The sequence below is a fragment of the Gobio gobio genome (assembly GCF_949357685.1).
Source record: "Gobio gobio genome assembly, chromosome: 18".
In the NCBI taxonomy this organism is placed as follows: domain Eukaryota; kingdom Metazoa; phylum Chordata; class Actinopteri; order Cypriniformes; family Gobionidae; genus Gobio; species Gobio gobio.
Window position 1 is genome coordinate 27,889,321 of NC_137111.1, and position 26,431 is coordinate 27,915,751.

Sequence of the window (26,431 nt, forward strand, 5' to 3'; positions counted from 1 at the left end):
CATGTTGTTGATGACAAAAAATGGGATGTGTTTTCTTTTCTCTTTTGTATTTATATCAACGTGGTACAATCTGATCCTATTCAATTAAATGTGATAAACTGGTCAAAAGCAAAGTTTGGTCAAAAGTAATCTAGAAGTAATCAAAAAGCAGATAATATTACATGTACTGGATTACGTTACTAACTAAAAATGTTGTTGTGTCATTTGGAATCAGAAACGAACCCCGGCGTCCTTTCAGACAGCTTCCTCTAGCATCGACAGCAAGACAAAGAAATTAGTTCGTTTCTCGAGGTGCTAGAATAAGAACAAAGTTCATTCTGGCCAGTACATTCCATACTTCACGAGAAAGCAGGTGCCGAGCATCTCTGTTTCTCCGCATTAACCCCGCCCACTTTAAAATTATGACCAATCACACAACAGTCCTGGACCACCCACAAGAAAAAAAGTGCTGCTCAGGCGATGTGTCGAGAACGAGCTGCGAGAACTCCCAACCAGTGCTCCGAGAACAAATTACGTCTTTTTTCTCTGTTCTTGCAGAGTATGTAGCGGCCTTTACTCCTGTTGGATGTGCACTGAAAAAAAAATGTTGTACTTCTTGTTCAAATTGCTTAATTAATGAGCTAAATGAGCTAAGCAACACAATTGCTATACATTTTGTCCTAACTTAATTTGATTGTGTTCAATCCAGGGGCGTAGCCAGCGGCCCTGAAACAAGTTTACTTCCTGACGAGCATGCCCACCACTATGATAACTAGGCCCCCCCAGTTTATTATACAAATATAGTAATATTTATTAAATAAGTTGTTTAAATTATTTTAACGTAATTACAAAATTATTATAACATCTCAAATACTAAAATAAATAAAATGGTTTTTTTTTAACAGTATGATTTTTGCATAATGGTTGATGAGTTTGATTGACAGCTGTGTTAGGCAATTAGGTGTCAGGCTGTCTCATGTATGTCGTGCAGCTCGCGCCTGTGAGTTCATGAAGTGTGTTTCCCTATTTACTTAGCCTATAATTTGCAGTTGTGTGTTAGATAAACAGCAGCGATGCAAAACTCTATAAAAAGGACTTTTAAAAACTTGCATTAACGCGGGAGAGAACCCATCCATCAGGCCGCAAGTAACAGTAAGACTTTTCAATTCCAAGCTGCGGTTAATTCTGTAAAGCCAGGAACACGCCAACACTGTCTGTCAGTCGTGATAGTGTAGGGGTAAGGTGTGTGGGACCCAATTCGACCAGAGGTTCGAATCCGGCTTTTGCCGAACTCGCTGTACTTCCTTTTCCCATCACATATCAGATTGGAAAGGTGTTTATTTTCAATTAAAAATGAAGAAAATATTCCAAAAGTGGAAATAAAGTGCTAATGTTTTGTATGTGGACCGGTAGAAACTTAGTTACAGTTTTGGTTTATGTTGACAGTGACAAGTGTGAAAGTGCCCGCTCACTTTTGCCCAGGCCCGACGCAAAATAAAATGATGCCTACGCCACTGGTTCAATCCACTTAAATATAAGTCAGATTGAAGTTTACTTAATCCATTTGTGTTGAGATTACATGAATGATTTGTGTTGCATTAACTGAAACTTGGGCTTGTTAGTTCCCAGCATGCTTTGCATATGGCTAAATCAAGAGAGGGAAAATGTGGTTATTTTATATGTAAAAGTGTTATTTTATGTATTTTTGAGCAAGATGAGAAAGGGGGAGACTTAATTGTGTTTAATATTCAATTATGTTGGAATTATTAGAAGGCTGTGGACTAAAACAATTGATGTCGTAATGGCTTTGCTGAAGGTGCTTTTAATGCTTAGCATTTAAGATGCTAATGTGTGCTGTTACTTGCCAAAAGTTTGACAACTAGCTAGTGCAGCATTATAATTCAGTTGTGTAACAGTAAAATATATGAAATTGAAGTGAACGAATGAATATATGAAATTGAATGCCCGAGTCATGTCAGGGAGCCATATAAAATTCACTTTGAGACTACTTAATTGGGTTACTTAAAATGTATTCAGTCTATGATGTTGAAGTTACATGAACAAATTATGTTTGTTTAACTTAATTGATTCATGTGGGACTGATTTACACAATTAAATCAAGTAAATCCAACAGACTTTTTTTTTTTCAGTGTGGTCCGTCCTTCGTGGTGGTATGTACGCCAACATTACCCTGGATACCCTACACTCGATACCCTACAAAGCACTCGATACATTACAAAGGTTTGCTGGTCACAGATGCACCAACTAGATGCGCAGCAACAATTTGTCCTCTTTTGAACTCTGATACGTCTCCCATTATGTTGTGTGGATTGCAATATTGTATGTACAGCTGTGCTTTTGCTCTGCTAATTCAACCTTCACACTCTGCTCTTACTGATGGAATGTAAACCAGGCTGTGCATATACAGGGAGTGCAGAATTATTAGGCACGTTGATTTTCTGATCATATTTTTTTTCCAGGCACATTTGACCAATTCCAAACCACAGTAATCCTAATAACTACTATTGATTTGAAGAATTCATCTTCCAGAATCTGGCAGTACGTTTTGGGAGTTCATTTTTAGTCCATCTCTGCAAAACGGACTTCAGGATGGACTAAAATGAACTCCCAAAACGTACTGCCAGATTCTGGAAGATGAATTCTTCAAACAGTGGTACTAGAGGATGTGGTGCTGGTCCTTCAAGAGTCATTCTCAACCTATCTGTCCATAAAGCCTATAAAAAAAACCTTCTTCATGTATTTTACAACACTTCAGCTTGTGATTCTTATCTAGTGGGGGTCATTTTTTAGGATTCTTTACCTAACTGAAGTCTCTGAGATCCTGACACCTTGCACTTCTGGAGACTCCAGGTTGCAGCTTTGGAAAATGGTGGCGCTGGAGACTAAAGGGTTCCTGATGGTTTCACCCTTAATTCTTCACCTTAATTCTTAATTCTTTTGCAGTTAACAGGTGTCTTTTCTTCACCACCTGTTTTTGTCAGATCCTGCTGACCCAACGAGCATTTCACTGTCCAATGGTCACGCCTTAACTGCAATGTCTAGTATTGCATTAGTATTGCATCCTTCTCATGGGCATTTAATACTTTTAGACTTTTTAGTCGGAGTTAAATCTCTTTTTTGGCTCAATTTATCTGTAAAAGAAAACATGCCTAATAATTCTGCACACCTGAATATAAGGTGATTTTCATTTCCAGCCTTCATGAACAATTATATATCACTTATACATTATTAAATACTAAATCAATAGTAGTTATTAGGATTACTGTGGTTTGGAATTGGTCAAATGTGCCTGGAAAAAAAATATGATCAGAAAATCAACGTGCTGATAATTCTGCACTCCCTGTAGAGGCGTGAAACCTCCAACACTATACTGGCCAGTGTTTAAGTTTCATCGTCCAACCCCTACCTGATGCTTCTATACGACACATGAAAATGCAAACACTTGGCTCTTCCACTTCTTTCAATGCACTTTCCTTTTAATAAAGGTTAAACAGTAATTAACATACGCGTATATAAAACCCTCAACCACTGTGTGTTTAAAATTCAATTAAATATTTATAAAAATTACTAAGTTGTGCCAGGGTGTAATGAGAACATTGATATTTTCAGTAACCTCGGATTCTTAATCACATCGGACAATTACGCTTTCCTAATTTTCTTAGGGATTGTGCAGAATTCACTTGAACGTGGTTTCAGTCATCCAGATTGATGGTCTTTATGTTGGCGGATTTTACAGTCTGAGCTAATTGCCTTCCCTCCCCCTCAGTACCTCAAAACTAGTTTCATCACTCTTAGTGGCCAACAACCAGAAAAAAAGAAAGCATTGTCATCAATCATCACTGGGCTGCTATCATGGTCGTTTCAGAAGTAAAGCAGACATGATTAAAACACAGCATTAAGAAAATGCCAAATGCATGATTTTCAGGATCAAAGTGTCACACGTGACCTTTTTAATTATTTGGAAAAATATACAGCAATTCGGACTCTTCAATAGAGAGCTTAACATTAGATGCAAACACAGTTGGTGATTTGCACAATTGTACTAGGCTATATGGAGTAGCTGTGACCACAAAAAGTGCTGCGTAACAGCAGAATATACAAGGTGCTCTATGAGTCAAGAGGTTCATATCACTGTGCTGTTATACACGTCATTATAATAAAACATCTACATTTGTCCCTCTCTGCTCTAGATCAGTGCTATAATCGAAACTAACAAAAAGCGCCTTGTAACCAAGCACAAGTAAGGTCATGCAATTATAAGTGAAAATGCCATTTTGGTGCTCTCTGACTTCAGCTCTTGAAACAGATGGAGCCAAGAGCCTCCCTTACCAGGGATCTTATTAAAGGCAGTCGTCATTTAGAATATAAAAAAGAAATGTGATTTGATACTTCCAGGCCCACAATTTCATTCTTTATGAAACAAATGTTGACAAGAATGTAATGCTTCTTAACTCATGGCATTGACATTTAAATTTCTATTAAAGTCCGACCCTTTCATGACCTCAGTATTTGAGAAAACAAGGGGATACTGCATCCATTTTGAAACAAGAGAGCGTTTATAAGGGACCATCTTTTGGTCACCAAGTGGTACTTGTACTCCAGGTTGAACTGATGAAGAATGTCGTAGCAAAGGTGGTGATCAAAAGAGGTCAGTTAGGTCAAATTAGAACTATAACGTCGTAGGATTTTCACATGGTCCAATTAAGTGGCATTTTACAATTAAAGTGTATACATGCTGGACAAAGCTACAATCTAAGTCTATTAGTCAGATTCTGCAAAAAAAAATATTAGAGTTGTTACATTTCAAAAGAAAGATTGTTTTAGTTCAACTGAAATGTGACTTAAGTGAATTTAAAAGCCATTAAAAAATAAATAATAACGTACCGTAACAAAGGCAGTAAGGATCATTTTTCATTGTTATGACTTGGATAGATGACATTGAATTTTTAAAAGACCATAAATAATTGAACACTGCATAAAACAGAAGTAGTGTAGGCTACTAGCACTGCACTGATCCATGTGTCAACTTGGGTAAAAGCATTAGCATGTTTTGATTAGCATGTCAAAAATGTCCTGAACATGTATGTATATAGCCGGAAGGAAGGAAGGTTTGAAAAAATGTCTGACAAGTGTCTGAATCAACAATTTTAATTATCAAATCATAATAAAATAAAGAACAAAACATATGAAAATATTCACTACCTTTAAATATCAACCCCATTTCTTAAAGGTGCCTTTAATCAAAACAATAAATGAAACTGTAAAAACCTTGAGTGTCATAAAAATTGCTAAAAATGTCATGCAGAGACTATCGGTTTTCACACAATTTGAATTTGCAGCTGTTCCATCGGTGCGATTATACAAGTTGTTTTTCAACAGTTAATATTTTCTTTTCACATCTTTCAATATCAAATCTTTTCATATTCCAGCCATACTTTTCCCTTTACGGCAAAAAACCTGATAAGTCCTGTGCAATACATTTTGCGATCAAGTGTCACAGGGAACCTTCCTGTGTATTTAGAGGTTCTCTCTCATGCATTTGTTAATGATCTCTAAACACTTTATTCTGAATCACTGTTAGTTTCTGGATATAAACAAAAACAATTAAAAAGACTAAACCTTGGGTCACCCAACTTAAATGGATCATTTAATTCCACAAGATCATGCAGTAAATTTGATCCCAGGTAAGTTTGTGTTGCATTCTAGGAAAAACTCCCCCGAGATCAAACCTTTTTAGGGGGGGATTTACAGTCAGAGTGACTATTGCTAGACTTCCTGTCGCCTTATTCATAGTGACTTGATAACTTAAAGGCATAATGTGATTCCCCATGTCTCTCAAATCACCCAAAAAGTCTGTCTAAAGGAGAAGAAAGCACTGAGGCATTTAGACAGGTTCAGTTAGCCGTTGGCCAGCATTAATGGCAGTCCGCAGGAGAAGGGGAAGGCGCGGTGGTCAAGTTGCTGTCGCTGGGGCCAGGGTTGGGCTCCGCTTCCATATTCGTACTGACCTTATCCATGATGTACCCATAGAGATTGATGTTAGGCCACTGGCCATGCTTAGACACCACATTAGAGTACTGCTTTAAGTGGAAGTACAGATCGCCTAGGAGACAGAGAGACAGACAGAGAGAAGAGAGAAAGAGAGAGAGAGAGGAAGAGAGAGAGAAAAAAAAAAAAGATTTGAGGGATGGTGAGCATCATGGCGTCAGCCAAGTCCAGAGCCATTCATAAATCACAGAGCGCACGAGTTTACTGCCGTCTCCACTTTAGAACAATAGATGGCTGACAGCGTTTTCTCAAAAAGGTTTCAATAAACGTCAGAAAGAAAAAATGGGACAGAAACAGAGAACTTCGCAATACTGAAGAGCACTAATGGTATCATTTAATTACGTAAAACAAATGGCTCAATACTGCAGGAATTTTGAAATTGTTAAATGCATTGTCATTTAATTAGCCAGTGTAGTTTTTTTTGTTGCATTTATTTATATACATATTTAGGGTAGTGTTGTAGTCAAGACCACCTAAACCGAGAACAAGACCAGCGTGTGCCGAGACCAAGACCAAGACCAAGACAGGGCGAGACAGAGTCAAGACCAAGACCAGACCAGCACTCCTTAAATTCATCTAAAAGATCCATATCTACTGTCTGAGAAATGACTTATATGTAATGAATAAATACAATTAGAATAGTAAGACACAAAATCAAATCACTAACAATAAAATTCATGGCACTGAAGTTGCATCTGAATTGGGACAATTACACCTGCATAAATAATGTTCAGATTAATTTAACATTAAAACATTAACATTATTTAACAGTCACAGAATCCTCTATTCAACCGATTTGTTCTAAGCAGCTGATTCATTTAATAACCAAACATTGCCGAATTAGCAAAGACACAGTTTAAAATGTCATTTAATATTAACTTCTTGTTTATTGAACGTTTGTATAAATCAATTTAATTTGCAATCACGCTTATATTCATGAAAACAGCTCTCTTGCGATATTGCTTAATTATATTCTATGTTATATTTATTTTAAAAAAATCTCAGAATTTTGTGGGCATTTATATTAATTCTGGGCATTTTTCAGACAATGCTGCATTGATTCTGAACCCGGCAGCACAGTAACACAAGAAATCACATTACAAAGAAGTTATTGATTGGATTTTAAGCTGTAAGTTTTAAATCAAATCACATTAATGATGTTAAATCAGACAATGCACCGGCAATTTAGTGATATCCTCGCAGTTGTGGTCTTGACTGGTCTTGAGATAAAAACCAGAGTCCTCTAAGTCCGAGACCAAGACAAGACCGAGGAGAAATGCAGTCGAGACAGAGACAAGACCAAGACCATCAAAAAATGGTCTTAAGACCGGTCTCGAGTACTACAACACTAATTCAGGGCTTGAAATGTAAGCGTTAGTTCACAGCTTCACACAAAAACAAAAATTCTGTCATTACTCAAACCCATGTCGTTCCAAACCCATAAGACCTTCGTTCATCTTCAGAATATATACAGTACAAGGAAGATATTTTTGATGAAATCAGAGAGCTCTCTGATCCATCCATAGACAGCAATTTGATTACCATTTTCAAGGCCCAGAAAGGTAGCAAAGACATTGTTAAAATAGTACATGTGACTACAGTGGTTCAAGCTTAATGTTATGAAGCGACAAAGAATCGTTTTGTGTGCAAAAACAATAAAAGAATGATTTTATTCAACAATTTCTTCTCGTCTGTGTGAGTCTCCTACAATGTTGACGTAGTAGAGTGCATCTGGGTTCTACGGCAGAACGGCGGCTTACCATTGGCCGACACAGTTCACATGAGCACCACGATGCATGCGTGTGATGCTGACGCAGGAGCTAGCCAATGGTGAGCCGCCGTTTTTACGTAGAACTCGGAAGTGCTTGTCTTTCCTATCTTTCTGGGTCTTGAAAGTGGTAATTCAATTTAGTTGTCTATGGAGGGGTCAGAGAGCTCTCCAATTTCATCCAAAAATATCTTAATTTGTGTTCCGAAGATGAACAAAAGTTTCACGGTTGTGTAACAACATGAGGGTAAGTAAAATTAAATGACAGAATTTTCATTTTTGGGTGAACTAACCCTTTAACTTTTTTGCTCACCAGCCATTGTGGCTAGTGGTTTCCAAAGTTATTAGCCACAGTTTTGACATTGATACCATGGGCAAAAACAGCCATATAGATACTTTTAATATTATTATACACTCACCTAAAGGATTATTAGGAACACCATACTAATACTGTGTTTGACCCCCTTTCGCCTTCAGAACTGCCTTAATTCTACGTGGCATTGATTCAACAAGGTGCTGAAAGCATTCTTTAGAAATGTTGGCCCATATTGATAGGATAGCATCTTGCAGTTGATGGAGATTTGTGGGATGCACATCCAGGGCACGAAGCTCCCGTTCCACCACATCCCAAAGATGCTCTATTGGGTTGAGATCTGGTGACTGTGGGGGCCATTTTAGTACAGTGAACTCATTGTCATGTTCAAGAAACCAATTTGAAATGATTCAAGCTTTGTGACATGGGGCATTATCCTGCTGGAAGTAGCCATCAGAGGATGGGTACATGGTGGTCATAAAGGGATGGACATGGTCAGAAACAATGCTCAGGTAGACCGTGGCATTTAAACGATGCCCAATTGGCACTAAGGGGCCTAAAGTGTGCCAAGAAAACATCCCCCACACCCTTACACCACCACCAGCAGCCTGCACAGTGGTAACAAGGCATGATGGATCCATGTTCTCATTCTGTTTCCGCCAAATTCTGACTCTACCATTTGAATGTCTCAACAGAAATCGAGACTCATCAGACCAGGCACATTTTTTCCAGTCTTCAACTGTCCAATTTTGGGGAGCAAATTGTAGCCTCTTTTTCCTATTTTTAGTGGAGATGAGTGGTACACGGTGGGGTCTTCTGCTGTTTTAGCCCATCCGCCTCAAGGTTGTGCGTGTTGTGGCTTCACAAATGCTTTGCTGCATACCTCGGTTGTAACGAGTGGTTATTTCAGTCAAAGTTGCTCTTCTATCAGCTTGAATCAGTCGGCCCATTCTCCTCTGACCTCTAGCATCAACAAGGCATTTTTGCCCACAGGACTTCTGCATACTGGATGTTTTTCCCTTTTCACACCATTCTTTGTAAACCCTAGAAATGGTTGTGCGTGAAAATCCCAGTAACTGAGCAGATTGTGAAATACTCAGACCGGCCCGTCTGGCACCAACAACCATGCCACGCTCAAAATTGCTTAAATCACCTTTCTTTCCCATTCTGACATTCAGTTTGGAGTTCAGGAGATGGTCTTGACCAGGACCACACCCCTAAATGCATTGAAGCAACTGCCATGTGATTGGTTGATTAGATAATTGCATTAATGAGAAATTGAACAGGTGTTCCTAATAATCCTTTAGGTGAGTGTATTTGGCAGCATGTATATTAGGCTGCTGTCACCTGATGCACAGATCCATTATACTGTTACACATGCATTTTCTCCCTTTGTTTTTACATTCACTTAAACAATAACTGACTGTGTTTACGTGAATACACACCAAGACCAGCATTTTGGCATTATTTTGTGAGTATTTTACTTTATGTGCACACACTTTGGGTGTGAGCACAAAATCTGCGGGAATTAGTAAAATTATGTGCAATATGTGCAATCCCACTGTGAAATTCAAGCCCTGTAACAGCAACAATATTCATCCGGAGCAAATTAACTGAGTGAGTGAGTGAGTGAGTGAGTGAGTGAGTGAGTGAGTGAGTGAGTGAGTGAGTGAGTGTGAGTGAGTGAGTGAGTGAGTGAGTGAGTGAGTGAGTGAGGAGAGGCGGGTTTGTGTCAACTCGCTGTCAGAGAGATTAGATAGCGAGAAAGTGCAGCTGGTATTGTGTATCTATTCTGGGGGAAATTAGTTTTGGAAGAGTTTCAGATATTTCAGTATCGATATGTATTGAAAATCTATATTTTTGACAACACAACAATGCACTGAAGTTTATCATTTCAGATGCCTTTTTAAAAGACTACAACTGAAAAATGTATACATTATATTTAAAATTCATATGTTGAAATCCACCCGCATTTGGCGAGTGTTAAACGTCAAGCCCTGTACATATTTATATAAAATTCAGCTTTGCCACTTGAATAATGAAACCATATTTCACAATGTTACAGTTTTTACTGTAAATGTAGCTTTGGTGAGCATAAGAGATCTTGCAGACCCAAAACTTTTGAACATCTGTCTATTATGTTTTAATTCAAACATAATAAAATGTATAAAATCCACCTCCAATAAGAACAGGATAAACCTCCATTTTTATAATGCGTGTCATCTGAAACAGAATGAAGCTCATGCAGCAAGCCTCTTACCGACAGTGATGCAATTGTCTTTAAGAAAGGTGTGCAAGTCATACACGTCCTTCATGAGTCTTGCATCTCCAAATGTGAAGTAGGCCACATCTCTTCCTGCCTCAGAAGCTGCCATCAACTGCAGCAGAGCTGAAAGGACAAACGGACACAGTCGACAGGGAGCAGAACATTTCTAAAGCAATAAAAAACATTTAGGAAGCCTTTCATATTCCGTATTCATTTTTCTTTACTGCATGCATGGCTAAACAGAAATTACATGCATACATTTACGCATGGATTCCTGTCAATGCATGGGAATATGGAATATGAAAGGGAAAAAAACACAATGTAGGATTTACCCCTCCCACCCCCCATTAGCAAAATGAAGGGTCAATCAACCGCTGCATTCTCTATGATATATTGTTAATATTATCTGAGGGTGCCCAGTAAATACTGATAGCTGCCCAACCCAAATGAATAAAATATGGTGTGATACATCATTGATGGTATAGTGTGGATTCTTTAGTTTTGCTCCATATTCCTAGCAGTAGAGAAAACGACTGACACATCCAATTTGTTTTTAAAAGGTAAATAATCCATGTCTAACAACCCCTATTAAGAAACTCAATCTTAGTCACCCAGCTTTAAATTGAGTCTAAAGATTTTAAATATTTAAAGAGGTTGAATACAGCCCACTGATGAATGAACGTTGTTCAAATGAGAGCAACCAATTACAACGGGTAATCTGTAGGCAAACCAGCGACACAAACTAAACAGACTGGACCAAAATAACCCAGCATCAAGATGAATTTACAGTGCGATAAGTCAATATGAGAAATGAACTAGCCCCACATACAAACACATGCGGTTTCAACAATGATGAACTATCAAAAATGGAATCATCTCATGAAACAGGCTTCCATCCTTCCTTACAACAGAAAATGATCAGCTGGCAAAGTTAAGCTTGCAATGAATTTATGGATGAGGCTGGAAAATCAGTTGCACTTGTAATGGAAAAGATAAATGTCTGTCAGCTGATCAATAACAGGAAAGTGGGAGGAAAAAAAAATAGGTCTTGGGTCAAAAAACAAAGTGACAGAGCTTCTCGTTTTTTTCCGCCAAAACACAACAAAACCAGAAATTATAATGTTGTGATGCCTATATGAAATAGCTATGATTTTAGGTTTTATTTTTTTTAGATAAAATAATTTGGACTTTAAATATCAGCCATTTATGAGTTATAACCCATTACATTTTTTTTAGCATTGGTGCATGAAATTTAAGAAAGAGAAATGTCCTATAAGAGCATCTTGAACATTGCAGCTTCACTTTGTGAGGACCTGCAAATACCTTTGAGATGAGTGTCGCCTCCAAACGCACCGCATCCCCAGTTCCCTGTGGCAACAGCAGAGAGATTCTGAGGGTTCGCACCAGGCCGCATGAAACTGCAGAATGCCTGGAAAAAAGACAACATCCACATCATAGAGAAACAAATACAAGCTAATCACTGCAGAATACAAGAGAGACTGACAAGAAGACTCTTGTCATGCCTCATTAAATTCTCTAAGCAACACAGATTGGCAAGGTTAAGAGAATCAAAGGCCATTAGAGCTCGACATGGGTCAAGGATTTGTCATTTCATGTCATCAGTGTGAAACACGGCACAGTATTTGCTTGAAGCCTTTGCCGACCTTGTTTAGCTCCCGGGTCATTTTGTCAGGAGAAAACTGTTCCATGAAATTCCTGTATTTCAGTGCATCCATGGCCACAATCTCGGTGCACCTCCGCTGCCACCCGTCTCTGAGCATGGGAAAAGATTTTTATTTTATTCAGAGCTTTCCTCATTTTTACAATCTTGGTTGCTTTGTTATATTTAGAACAGATAACTACATTTTAAAAAGTGTAGGAACCAGTTTAAAAGGTGTTTCCTAAAGTCATTATCAGTAATCCATAATGTTACCTGGGTATGTCATCTTTATGATTGTCTTTCCATTTGAAGCTCTCCGCATAGCCGGAGTACTTACTGTATTGCTCTGTGCCTGAAGAAAGATAAAATATGAATACATAAGAGGGTCAATTCCACAACAATATGCATAACATTGTCTTGTCCCCACCATATTATAGGCAGAAATCATTTCAGTTGATCAGTGAGCACATAGGTTTGATTTAAAGGGGTTACATTTTCAACTTTCTTTAGTGTGTAATGTTGCTGTTTGAGCATGAAAAAGGTCTACAAAGTTACAAAGGACAAAGTCCACTCCAAATATCAGTAAGACCTGTTTCTGAACTCCCTGAAATGCCTTGATTGTAGTCTTATCCCTTCTTTAAATAATTCCCACCCAAGGCATATGCAAAAAAAAAGGCTTTAATGAGCTGCGTTAGTATTCTGTTGTGGTTATGGTAAGTGCTGTGACATTTCCGAGAAACACACAAAGCAGTTGGTCCAGCCGACCAATCAGAGCATATTGGAAGGAGGGACTTCACAAGAGAAAGAAATAAACAAGGCTGCATTTCCAAAAAGCATCAGGAGCTAAGTTGATCGTAGAGAATATTGGTGGCAATGGTCGCCATGATGAAAATGGGCTCACAATGCTTTTGGGAAACGCAGCCCTGAGCTTTACTGATAGACTGGGAAGAGATGTGCAGCAAGATTTTTGCAAGATTTTTGAATATTCACGAAAATCTATAGGTTTATAGGTTTTAAACCCCAAAAACAAAATCAAGGGCATAATATGGCCCCTTTAAATTTGCAGGCATTTACAACAACAGCAGCAATAATAATAATAATAATAATAATTATTATTAGTAGTAGTAGATTTGCTTGTTAAAGTAGCTTATTTCAATCTAGAAAACTATATATAGGTTTTCCAGTTCCATCAGAAACAGCCATATTATACTTGACTTCTTATTATATCTAAAGGCCTCTCAGTAAATATTGCTCACACTTTTCCTTCTTGATATTTTAATTTGCATATGTCTTCCAGACACTGTGCATCTCCTTACTATCACGAAGACCTCCAGAATCCTCCACCCTCACCTAGATCTAATTAGTGTTTTAGTATTTGTGGACGGTTTCAGTGGCACTCTGACAAAGAGCAATAACAAGATTAAAAACCAGTCCCCGTACCGACGCTTCAGCATTTCTACCAACTGTACCGATGCAGAGAGTGTGCATTAAAGAGCCCGTGTCAAGATGCATTACGGGCGGGATATGATTTGCTGCAAAGGCAAGTTGCAGTGCAATAGAAATGACGATGAATATTTTGTTTGTTGTAATAACGGTGATGGAATGGCTGGATCCATTAGAGAAGGCCGTTCCCGCAGTCATTCATTGTGGCCAGAGGTAATACTGTTAAGTGGAAAGAGAGGGCGGCAGGGGTGAGCGAGAGAGGACGTAAGTGAAAGAGAGAGAGATGACTAATATCAGAGCTTGGTTCCAAGTGAGGGTATTTTGTGACAGGGTGGAAAACTCCCAAGTTCACAGTGACTTTGAGGCCGATTTCCTAGAATTTTAAAATCACTAGAACAGCTCTAAAATGACTTCTCAATGGTGTATAGCCACTTCTGCGCCATAACTATCAAATATTTTCTAGTGTTCCAGGAAATGACATATGGGTTTGAAAGGCACAAGATTTTGATTGATTAATGGTCTGTGCATCTGCGCAATGGTTTGTGTCCTGTGCTTTGTTTGGGAGACGTCAGAAGGCATGGGTGGATGAGAAATGAGCATGATAGCAGGTGTGAGAGTGGGCAACAGCCAATCACAGCACAACATTTCTGCACGGCTGTGACTGCACGTGGACCTCAAACAGTAAAACGATGAGTGTGTTCAACTATGCGAACGATTCTCTGGAACAGGTGAAAGAAATTGACTCAAACATAGTACATCTGGACCAACATGGTTTATTTAGTCACTAGTTCTGAGAGATTTCCTTCTGAAATTAAATGCCGGTTGTAAGTTAAACTAAACAATATTCTGTTATGAACACAGTTAGAGGAAAATGTCTGCATCACCAGGTATGAAAACAAAAAAACAGGGCACATCAGATTCTCAATGCTGTCAGTTTTTCAGGCTCAAATTTCCATTGAGAGACAATTTAGAGCAACATGTATGACACACCAGGGTTATAATTAACGAAAACCATTTAAAACACATTTTCATTACCTGAAATAAAACAAACTTAAGCTGATTTTTTATTTTATTATATTTTCAAGTAATTATTTAGATTAAGAATGATTTAAATTGATAGTTCACCTAATAATGAAAATTCAAATAGAATGAAAATAAAATAATATATCTTGATGAATGCCTCAGTGTTTTTGTCCATACAATGGAAGTCAATGGTCACCAAAACAGTTTGGTTACCAATATTCTTCAAAATATCATATTTTATGTTCCACAGAGGAAAGCAAGTCATAAAGGTTTGGAACAACATAATGGATAGTAGATGATGACATTTTATATTCTTATCAATATTGCTGTTTAATAAACAATGCAGAGTGGCAGTTCTTTTAGGCAGTATTTACACAGCTCTTTTTTTTGGAAAAATACATTTCAGTGACATTTCGAATCATTTGTGATTACGATATAAGGATCTTTTAAAAACTATTTTGATTGAGCCAAGATATTGTAAGTTTGCTTTGGAAGTTGTTCTTCAATCATTTAAACTGCTTCACAAACAGATTCGTTACCAAACTTATACTCAAGAGTCTTTAAAATCCATATGTAGTAATCACAACTAACAACCATGAGGTAACCAAAGCACTACTAATATCAATTGGCAGCTGAACAGGTACTTTTGACTTCCCTTAGGTGTGTGTATGGTTCTGCAGCAACAGAGGTGGGAAGGGAAAAGCAGGGTTCAGATGTTTCAAACAACCAGAGAGGAAGTGTAGAGAGTCAAACTCTTTGTAATGTATCCGATGCAGGACACTTACTCATGACCTGGGCTCCTCTCCAATGCTGCCACTCAGTCAAAGAGCACAGTTCATAAAGGAGGAACAGAGTGATGGAAGCATAGTGTGGGGACAGAGAGAGAGACACAGAGGAAGAGGGAGAGATATGAAGTGAGAGGGAAAGGGGGGGTTGTCACTTAACGTGTTGACTCAAGCACAGTGAGTTGGAGGGTGAAGAATAGGGCAATTCAGCTAGAGAGAAATGAGGAATAACAGGGCTGCCCTGAGTCCAGCGTGAATCAATGTAATGGATTTACGTTCAAATTGGATGAGGAGGGAAGACGGGGGAGGGAAGAATGGAGCTGAATGTATACACACAAGCTTCTGTGAGCAATGGCAAATTACTTGCGGCAAAAACACGCAATGTGCTACGCAGCTCACTATACACAGTAGTGAACTGTGATTACAGCGACTGACTTCATTAATGGATTGAAACAAACCTGATCTCGTCAGCCTGTATCAAACATAAATACCTAATAACGATGAGTCCATGATTACCCTATCCTAATGGCTGGTCCATTCCTACAAAACAAGCCAAATGATTTTCATGATGTTCATCTCTATTAATGGTTTCTGAATGTCTACAATGTTCCTTTAAAACAACATTATTAAAATACGGTGACAGTTTTTTTTTTTTCCACTTTCATTTTAAAGTTTTACATTTTGTTTAAAGTTCTTAAATTAATGTTGTTTGTCGTTAATTTTCATTTTAGTTTTAGTTAATTTAGTGAATATCTATCTATCTATCTATCTATCTATCTATCTATCTATCTATCTATCTATCTATCTATCTATCTATCTATCTATCTATCTATCTATCTATCTATCTATCTATCTATCTATCTATCTATCTATCTATCTATCTATCTATCTATCTATCTATCTATCTATCTATCTATCTATCTATCTATCTATCTATCTATCTATCTATCTATCTATCTACCTACCTACCTACCTACCTACCTACCTACCTACCTACCTACCTACCTACCTACCTACCTACCTACCTACCTACCTACCTACCTACCTACCTACCTACCTACCTACCTACCTACCTACCTACACCTACCTACCTACCTACCTACCTACCTACCTACCTACCTACCTACCTATCTACCTATCTATCTATCTATCTATCTACCTACCTACCTACCTACCTACCTACCTACCTACCTACCTACCTACCTACCTACCTACCTACCTACCTACCTACCTACCTACCTACCTACCTACCTACCTACCTACCTACCTACCTACCTACCTATACCTACCTATACCTACCTATACCTACCTACCTACCTACCTACCTACCTACCTACCTACCTACCTACCTACCTACCTATACCTACCTATACCTACCTATACCTACCTACCTACCTACCTACCTACCTACCTACCTACCTACCTACCTACCTACCTACCTACCTACCTACCTACCTACCTACCTACCTACCTACCTACCTACCTACCTATACCTACCTATACCTACCTATACCTACCTACCTACCTACCTATACCTACCTATACCTACCTACCTACCTACCTACCTACCTACCTACCTACCTAGTATGTTTTGTTGTTTAGGCAAGTCAAACTTAGCTTGAAATATTTTATTACAATTATTGCAATCATTTACTAAATTCAAAAATATTACTGTTTCATTATGCTTTCTAAAGACTTAGGAAATTATTTTATGTAAAAAGTACTATAGAATTAAATTTTAATTTAAAATGCTTATTTTCATGTTTATACAAGATACACTGTAAACTTAAATATAATATTACCATCATTTAATACAAAAGATGATTTATTTTAGGAAACAACATCTTTACAATATCATCATGATAATATTTTTCGCAGCTCCTGATCAACCCCTGTGTTAATGAAGCAGAATCGTTAAATTCCTTATGATTCCCATGCCAACCTATTACATAATGAGCCATAGGTTCATCCAAGTACAAAAATATTTTTACACTAGAAAACAGGAAAACAGGTGTTTGAACAGCCAGAAGGGAGGAACAAGACACTTCAATGATGGCTGACATCAATCAGACAGGGATGTGTGAGGGTGTGCAGGACAGACGGGAGGGAGGAGTGGACGGTTTCCACTCCTGTGCGTGTGTGTGCTGACCTGTGATGATGAGGCACTCGTCGTGGTCCAGGGCTTCCGTGAAGAGGCGTGATACGATGAGCTCAGGGTTTATGAGGAAGCGTATCTCCTCCTGGACCAACCCCATACCTGTCACCCCTCCACCCACCAGCCTGTTTGCAAAGTCCACCTGCAGCACAAATAAAAACACATATTAATCAGCTGAAAAATTGTTCAGCAGGACTAAAGAATAAAAAACGATTTCATCCTTGAACATGGTGTGAAATTGTGTTATGGTACAAAGATCTATGATCCTTGTGTGAACATTCAAATTGTGAGACTGCAAGCCAGGCTGTTTGTCCAGGATGTGACCAGAGGTTATGAGTTTTGGTAAAGGAAAGGGTGATAAAATGCACAGGGGTGGAAAATAGAGTGCTGTACCCAGCTGCGCGTAAAACTACAAAACATGAGTAAAGGAGAGAATGTCCTGCATTTTTGGTGCATGTACAAATACAAAATTAACTTTTTGCTAGACCTGCTGATGGCGGATTAATTTAAATGTACTGGGCATTTCTTATAAGCCATGAAATTGTAATTATAATTGGAGAAAATCAAAAAAGAAGCCCTGCAAAACAAGAAATCTGGACAAAAAAGTTCTCAAAACATTTTTAAGAGGTAAAAGCACAAAAAGTAAATATAATAAAAATCAATACAAATATTACAATAAATGTCTGATTAAAACATTCTTACCAATGTAAAAGACACAAATAAAATAAATGTATAATACATAAAATATAAATGTATCTTATTTAGGAATAAATAATAAATAAATAACAAAAAACATAAATAACATTTTTGCTGATGTAAAACTGAAATTAATAAATGTATAAATAATAATAAAAAACACTCCAAACCCATTGAGGTAAAACATATGCAGGACTGTCATGGTGTCTGTCCATTGTGACCCTGCAGGTTGTTGCCAAGGCCAAACACCTCTTTATTCTGAATAATGGATCTATTAACCATTGGCCATTGAGGTCAGATAACTCAAACAAACATGTTCACAGCTTCCAGGCAAACTGTTTAAGCTTTTGTCGTATGTAATAATCTTGTATTTTTAATTATGAAATAATCATACTACTGCACATCATAATGCATGATAAAAAAATAATTAATAAAAAATAAAATAAATAAATTCTGTTGTGAAAGACATTTCTTCAGTGCTGTCTTCTATTGTTATGCATTTTTATATTTCAAAGACTGGGAGTGTGGGCATCAGTGCTAATATTGGCCTAGGACAGCTTTGAAAAGGTAAACAGGGGAAGTGTAGGACCCCTTTGAGGCCGTGTTTTGCAGGCTGTCAGGCCGGACTCACTGGGCCACAGCCTCCTCAGTGAGATGGAGGAGAAAAGGGGAGGGAGGTTGGCAGGCTGCCAGATGATCTCGCTGATCAGGTCACTCAACTCCAGCTCCGACTGCCCCGCCTCTCCTCAGCACTACTGACAACCTGTCAGACCGTCCCACCCTTCCGGAAACATCCGTCAATCCGGCCGGCAGGACCCCGGGCTCCTGAGACCTCCCAGGGCTGTTCATGTGTGCCCATCAACTGTCAGGGTGTGCCCTGCCCCAACTGGGGAGAGATGGGAAAAGGAGAGCAGGGCAGAGGACCCCGGCAGACAGACTCTGCAATGAACTGGAGAGGTGCAGGGAGGGACGTGATCGGGGCCGACGGAGCAGCAGAACCTCAGTCTGCTGGGTCAAAACTGAGATGTTTTGGTTGTTTTTTTGCTTTCATTGCATGGCACTCATACTGGGTCACGGACTTGAAATCTTGAAATCTTTAAATGACATGTTACGCCCGATATGAATATATGATATGATATTCAACAAGAAAGTGCCATTTGTGATCCTCAAAAAAACTAAAGAAAACAAAAAAACACCACCACCACCAACAAAACAAAAAGGATATATAAAAGATATATCAACAAAAATCCTGCAATTGTATAATAATCCAATATGTATGTTTTGATGAAAACAAAATATATGCATATTCATGGAAAAAATACATATTTTTTATACATGTAGGTAAAAAAATATAAAATTAATTAAATAAAAAAAAGTATCATATCCTTTCAAAAAGTAAATTCAAGTAGTCTTCTAAAAATATAAAATATAATATAATATAATTATAAATAAAAATAAATAATAAATAAATATAATTTATTTGCCTTAAAAAAAGAAAAATGTAAACCTGAAATGAAAAAATGTATGCCAAACTGGAAGAGGCACCCATTTCCTAGAATGTCCCAATGACAGTGTGGGGAAGTACTGTTTGTGTGTGTGTGTGTGTGTGTGTGTGTGTGTGTGTGTGTGTGTGTGTGTGTGTGTGTGTGTGTGTGTGTGTGTGTGTGTGTGTGTGTGTGTGTGTGTGTTCTCGATCAAGATAAACTGCCTGAATAACTTACAGCTGGAACAGAATGAGCAAATTTCACATAAAAAAGTATACTTAATTATGCAAACATGTCTTCTTGAGGAGAGATGAAGGATGACAGAAAGGGTCTTCAGTGTCAATCAAAGTAATCTCTTATTTGACAGATGTCACAGTGAAAACTAAACTACCCATGCATGACATTCTCACCTGAAGCATTCCATAGCCTTCTTTTTCTATGGTGCCCTTACAAGTGATATGAAGACGGGTGAGCTGTGTCTTTGAGCTAAAGATCAAAAATAAAATTCCATCAAAACAATACAGGTAAAATAACCGCTTACTAAAACATTCATTTAAATGTACTGTTAAACAACTGCATCATTAATAGAGGCAGGCTAGAAATGCTATAGTGAACTAGGAGTGGAAGGTTACAATCTTGACTTAAGCAATACAACCATCACAGCGGTAAGAGTCCTCTAATAAGCAAAACAGAGAGGTTGTTTTGCACTTCCAGAGGAAGAAATTGGCCAAAGTGACTACATGGTGCCAAAGTTCATTTATCAAACACTAGGAATGATCTCTGTGAGCTACTTTAAATGTCAGAGAGCCCTCTAGCTGTAGCACGTTTAAAAATAAATTAGACTAATACTCGATATGCTATTTTTCTACTTTTTCCCTGTGAACTATAAAGATAAACAAAATAAGCTTTACTCATCCCTCAAAGAAAATTCACGTTACTTAAAGGTATAAAAAATATATAATTATACATAAAATTGTATAATTATATACATAATGAGCATAAGTAATTGAATAAACCCAATAACAACACTGTACACCAAGGACAAAATATATGCATTTAAACGTGTGTACCTTTCCCATTTTGGAATACAGTTCAAGCACTGTCTTGTGAATGTGACAAGGCCAGTGGGCACTGAAAATGTAAAGAAAAACAAAACAGGAATATAATAAATATCAATCGTCATTAACAAAGTCAGAACGTTAAGGCCTGTTCACACCTGGACGATTTTCGCACGCGTTTATCGCCGACGTTTAATGCTGCGTTCACACCAAACGCGAATTGAGCGTCAGGCGCGAGTGATTTCAATGTTAAGTCAATGGAAAGGCGCGTTGACGCGCGTCTGGAGGTCCCGCGGCGCGGAAGGCGCGTTACGCCCGTTTCACACATACTCCGTCTGCAGTGCATATGCGGTGCGTGTTGCGTTGCGTATGCGGTGCAGGAGCAGCACGCGCTGTTGTGCTTTCATATATGCTGCGTTTGCAGCGCGCAACTGATCCGCGGTTGTACCACAAACACAGCATTTCTTCATTATTATTTTCATTTCAAATCCAAAAGTTGTTACTGAACATGGCTTGTCAGAATTGCAATTCTCTTTGTTTACACTTTCATAGATGTCACGTTTTAACGTAGTACATTTAAACAACGTTTTATTCAATTAATTACTTTATATTTATATAGCCTATATAACTTTATATAGCCTATAGCCTACTTTAGCTCACACAAGTGGCAAAACATTGAAATATAACTTATAGCCTATAAACATTTTAAATTAGAAACAATAGAAACAGCCGACTCTCGTCTTCTCTTTCGTTTTTAAACCCTTTTAAAAGCAGGTCATAAAGACCTTTTTGTTTTTCCACCTCCAGGAACGTACGTGCTCTTCATTATTTCAATTTTTTTAACCTAAATGCCAGGTAAGGTGTCGTTTCCTTGCTTTACCCGAGAAAAAAAAGCCATGTGTTGACTTTGAAACAGAGTATATTTTAAATGACATACATCTGTGGTAAAATTACTAGATTTTCGTGTCAGTACATGTTTATTTTAAAGCGAACATTGTGCTGTCACTTTAATTACGCAGTGCAGCACAGCAAAAAATAGACTCGGTACGGAAACGATCGCCGGACTGCTGCAGACGCAACGCACCTGGAACGGACTGACGGACAGCATCCGCGCGCAGTGTGAAAGCTGTAATCCGTTAACATGGGTACGGAAAAAAATACGCACCGCATACGCACTGCAAACGGAGTATGTGTGAAACGGGCGTTACGCGCGGCGCGAAGGACGCGAATCCGCTTCATTCGCGCGTCCAGTTCGCGCGAATGGCGCGAATTGAGCGTCTTGCGCGTTACACGCGAATGGTGCTTTTGTGCATTCACGCGTTTGAAGCGAATTCGCGTCTGACGCCAGAGTTGAAAAATTTGAACTTTGGCGTCAATTCGCGCCGCGTTAACCAATCAGGAGCCTGCTCGCTGCTGTCACGTGGTAAAGTGACGTGTATGAGAAACCCTGCATAAATTAAAAACAGTACTATTGTGTCACAAAATGTAGTTAAGACGTTTTCAGGTGGGAATGTAGTTGTTTAAAGCTCAAATCTGTGGTTTATTTATAAAGAGAGGCCCTATTTAAAAAAAATAATCTTGTGTTTTTGGAGTTGTGAGATCCAGGCGATCACCGGGCAATCACTGCTCATAACCCCGGCGAAGGCAGCCTTTCCTCGGCCAGTCCTTCTGGCGTCTGCCGCTGGCTCTGATGTCCTGTAGTGGTTCGTTTTGTGTAGATCTAACGGCCGAGCTTTGCTCTCATGAATCTATAATTTGTTGTCTGCCAAATCGTTTTGACTGAGGGCAAAGAGAAGTTTAATAACTTTATATTTTAAGGATATTTAAATATACATGTACTGAAGATGATGTAGGAGTTGCCTGGACCACATTTGTGTGGCTATTAATGCTTAATATATATGTTTAATGAAAATGAAAAGAGGCAGAGTGGTGTTTTATGACATATTTCTCCTGGAGTGCCTTGAACGCGCGTCAATTTCGCTTCAAACGCTCGATTTCTACGCGCGTCCAATTCTCTGCTGACGCGCGAATGCATTCAAAATGTACGCGCGTGAAACTAGACGCGGTAGACGCGATTTTGACGCTCAATTCGCGTTTGGTGTGAACGCAGCATAACGCCTCGGGACTAAACAATGGGTGCCAATAATATGAGTGTTCACACCGACGCGCAAAACGCCAGGCGTAAAAGCGTCATTTTTAAAAAAACGCCTCGGGTTAGTTTTTTTATTTTGACGCGGCGCGTAAAAAACTGTCCGACCAATGAGATCGGCGCTTTTGTTCACGTGCCTGGAGCTGCTGAAGTGACAGTAAAACACGACTTGGTGGCGCTCAAGCACAAAACGCTCTTGCCGAGCACACATTGATACGACGAAGAAGTAGTAAGTAGACAAAGAAGAAGATGAACTGCTAATGCTGCTTGCCAGTTAGCAAAAAGTGTGTGAATGGTTTTGTCCATATACATAATATGTCTATGGTTTTAGCGAGCACGTAAATACTGTCTCTCTTCTCCTTCTGTGTGACAAGCGAGTGTCAGAGGCTTAAAGTGCCGCAGCACCACCTTGTGTACCGGGAGCGCATCTACTGAATGTGCACGTTCACTCGGCGCAGCGCCAGTGAAAATCGCTTGGGTGTGAACACTCAAGACGCGCCGAAAAACGGCACGAAAAACGCTGGCGATAAGCGCGCGCGATATTCGTCCCGGTGTGTACAGGCCTTTAAGTGGATATTTGTACAGTTTGGCAGACTTACTTGATTCAGTGACTCTTCTGAAATAGCACAGCAGAGTTTTGAGTTTCTCAACCTTGCGTAAGGAGGAACCTTCAAACAGCCTATAGAAAGATAAAGAAACACAAGTGTTGATTAGGTACATACACTATCAAAATCAATCCATACAATTTGCATGTTTACTTTCAGAGGGCATTTATCACACAGTCACATACAACCGTTAGAGGGAGATGTTTAGATGTTTAGTCAGTGTGACGTATATAAGAGCTTCAGCGCTAACTTCTTCAGGTTAGTGCTTCATTCTTGGGAACACGTGAGTAGAAGTAGGCCTTCCGTGTGATCGGACTTTGCCGCTTCATCTCACAAGTCCTGTTTGTTCAGCAAGCCTGCTTGTGATGGGCTCTCGGTCAGGACAACAATGATACGGACCCGCGCCTGCGGGCTCAGCGCCGCGCTCGTGTCCCATTTCACAAAGGACGGAGAGAGGAACACTCCTTCATTCTTTTAAAGGCATTAAGGAACTGCAGGCTTGCTTTTAAAAGTCCCAAATAGCAAAAGCCTTACAGTGATCCGCAGTGATGCCTCCCCTACCCCAGCAAATGGCTTTCTCCATTTAGAATACTGCAGTCTTCAAGCTAACTATCTACCACTTCCATTCATCCTTCCTCTCACTTTATGTCAATGGAATAAGCAGGAAAAAAGCGTGGAACAAATGAAATGACAGAGGAAAAGCTGATGCACTAAAAGCCCTTTGGGAAGAAAGCTTTTTATATATAGTCTTCTTGATGGTGGAGCTGATTTTATGTAGTGTAGCCTGGAAGGCAACCTGTTGTTGACTGAAAATAGCTGCTTTTAAATTAAACTGATTGCTGATCTTTAATATGAGAAACATATGAGAAAATATGATTTGATTCATCAGGACAAGCAACTATTAAAGGATTGTATACACCTGATTTCAATAACATGACAAGCTGGGAATTTCTGGGGCCAAAATGCTCAAAAAAAAAAAAAAAAAAAAAATTAAAGAGGGGGAGTGGAGAGTGGGTAAGAGGGGAGAGTGGGGTAAGATGTGTCAGTGGGTAGACTGTGTTTATTCCTGCGAATAAAAATTGCATGGGAAAAGTACATGGCAAGGCAAAATTAGTTTTATGTCCATGTCTAAAAATCTACAAACATGTTGATGAATTGCCTATGTAGAAAACCCATAATTATTTGGCTAAAGAGTAGCTTTTTTTAAATGAATCATTGCAATATGCTTTTCTTATTATTAATGTTGAAAACAGCTGCCTATTTTTTGCCTATTTTTGAATGAATAGATATTTCAAAATAAGAGATTTTTTAAATAACTTAATAAATAAATTTTTTGTAACATTATAAAAGTCCTTAATGTCCCTTTTGATGAATTTAATGCGTCCTTGCAAAAAAAATGTTTGTTGAAATTTTCAATAACTAAAATATCTTACTGACCTCACACTTATGATCAAGGATTTACTCCCACAAATTAATGTAAGCCAAAAATGTTGAAGCAGTCATATTTAAGTTGATGATAGCAGACATCCAGAATTACAATTGCTTTCTTCTTTACAAAAGCCAAGTAAAACTTGACACAGCTTATCCTATTCACACCTAAATATAATTCAATGAATGTAGTAGATGTACAATGCAAGTCTGACATAACTGAAGATGACAAACACAGCAATAGAAGTCAGCTATTAAAAAATCTGTATAATAAATCTGAATCTTTTAAGAAACCATGTCAGTGTGACCTCATTGGTAGATCTGTATTCATAGTTTTGCAGGTGTACCACAGCGCAGGAAAGCTTGCTTTGATGTGCACATTTTGAAACTAAAGAAAATATATCTTCAGCCAGCCTATATGTCATTTCCCAGAGGGCAGACTTTGACAGCTCTGCCAAACAAGCAATCTCTAAATTGCCTGGTTCTTGATAGCGGCAGTGCTCAAGCCAATGAGTAAACTGATGGACAGTCACTCAATTAAAGTGGGCCGCACCGTAACGATCCGCACGTCTGGATACACTGCGGTCTTGCTGAAAGTTGTTTTCTGCGGCATGGCTGTAGGCACGGCCAACATTGTCCTAAATAACAGAACATAAAAATAAAATAAAAAACAAACATGGCTAAATTCACTAAACTTGTTAGTGTAGAATGCTGGTACATAGTCTGTATCACTGTGTTCACCTGAATGACCAATTAGGTTTGATGCTAATATCGCTCAGACCTTCATTTTCTAGAGCACTTTAAGTATGTCCAGCAGGGAAAATAAAGGCATAAACAAGGCAATGGCTGGAAATGTAAGCCAAATGTATTATATTTAGATCCTCTGTATGTCTAGGAGGTTGCATAAGTACTTGAAGTGCCTAGGGAATCAATAGCCATCTCAGCATGACAGAGTAAAACTGAGGGCTGCGTTCTTCTGCAAGTGTGCACCAACAGTTTTCCCAAAAAGCTTTTAAAAGGATGGTTTTGTTACTCTGACTTGCATGAAAACAACTTCATTAAAGCAGAGACAATATTTGACTGCATTTTTTACAAGAAGCCATTTTAGCCATAGTAAAGATGAAGTGTCTAATTTCTGCACGACCATCCACTTAAAATAATTACCATTTCCAAACAGGTTTCCTGAAAATTCTTTCCATTTTCCATTGGTGGAACAAACAGTACAAAACTGCTCAAAACTGATGTCATTATCTGAAACACCGCGCCATAGTAGTAGCACTTTCTACAATTAGCTTACTTATAGTTGTCACTTTTCGCTATGTTTTGTCATGTAGAAAAATGGTCCAGTGACAACTCGACCCACATTAGCGGTAAGCTGTGTCAGGCCAAGGAGTAAGTTTAATAATTGGGAAATAAGTGAAGGATTTAAAAATATTTTTTAAAGAAAAATGAATAAAGAAAATCCTTCTTTTATAAAATCATTTACATTTTCAAAACGGCCAGGACAATGTTTAATATTCAGAATATTTATATTACATTTGGTAATAGTA

At 38.5% G+C, this 26,431-nt stretch overlaps 1 protein-coding gene across 1 annotated transcript in view; it reads right to left on the bottom strand.

The window, feature by feature from the left end:
• Positions 1 to 5,132: 5,132 nt before the first annotated feature.
• parga (poly (ADP-ribose) glycohydrolase a) overlaps positions 5,133 to 26,431 on the bottom strand; it is a 42,365-nt gene continuing 21,066 nt past the window's right edge. Inside the window, exons 10-18 of the mRNA XM_079843032.1 lie at positions 23,448 to 23,527; positions 20,712 to 20,772; positions 20,052 to 20,127; positions 17,456 to 17,603; positions 12,329 to 12,407; positions 12,060 to 12,168; positions 11,719 to 11,824; positions 10,390 to 10,518; positions 5,133 to 6,103 (exon numbers count right to left, since the gene is read on the bottom strand). Coding sequence (XP_079699158.1) covers positions 5,916 to 6,103; positions 10,390 to 10,518; positions 11,719 to 11,824; positions 12,060 to 12,168; positions 12,329 to 12,407; positions 17,456 to 17,603; positions 20,052 to 20,127; positions 20,712 to 20,772; positions 23,448 to 23,527 — 976 coding nt within the window. The 3' untranslated portion in view covers positions 5,133 to 5,915. The remainder of the gene's footprint in view (positions 6,104 to 10,389; positions 10,519 to 11,718; positions 11,825 to 12,059; positions 12,169 to 12,328; positions 12,408 to 17,455; positions 17,604 to 20,051; positions 20,128 to 20,711; positions 20,773 to 23,447; positions 23,528 to 26,431) is intronic.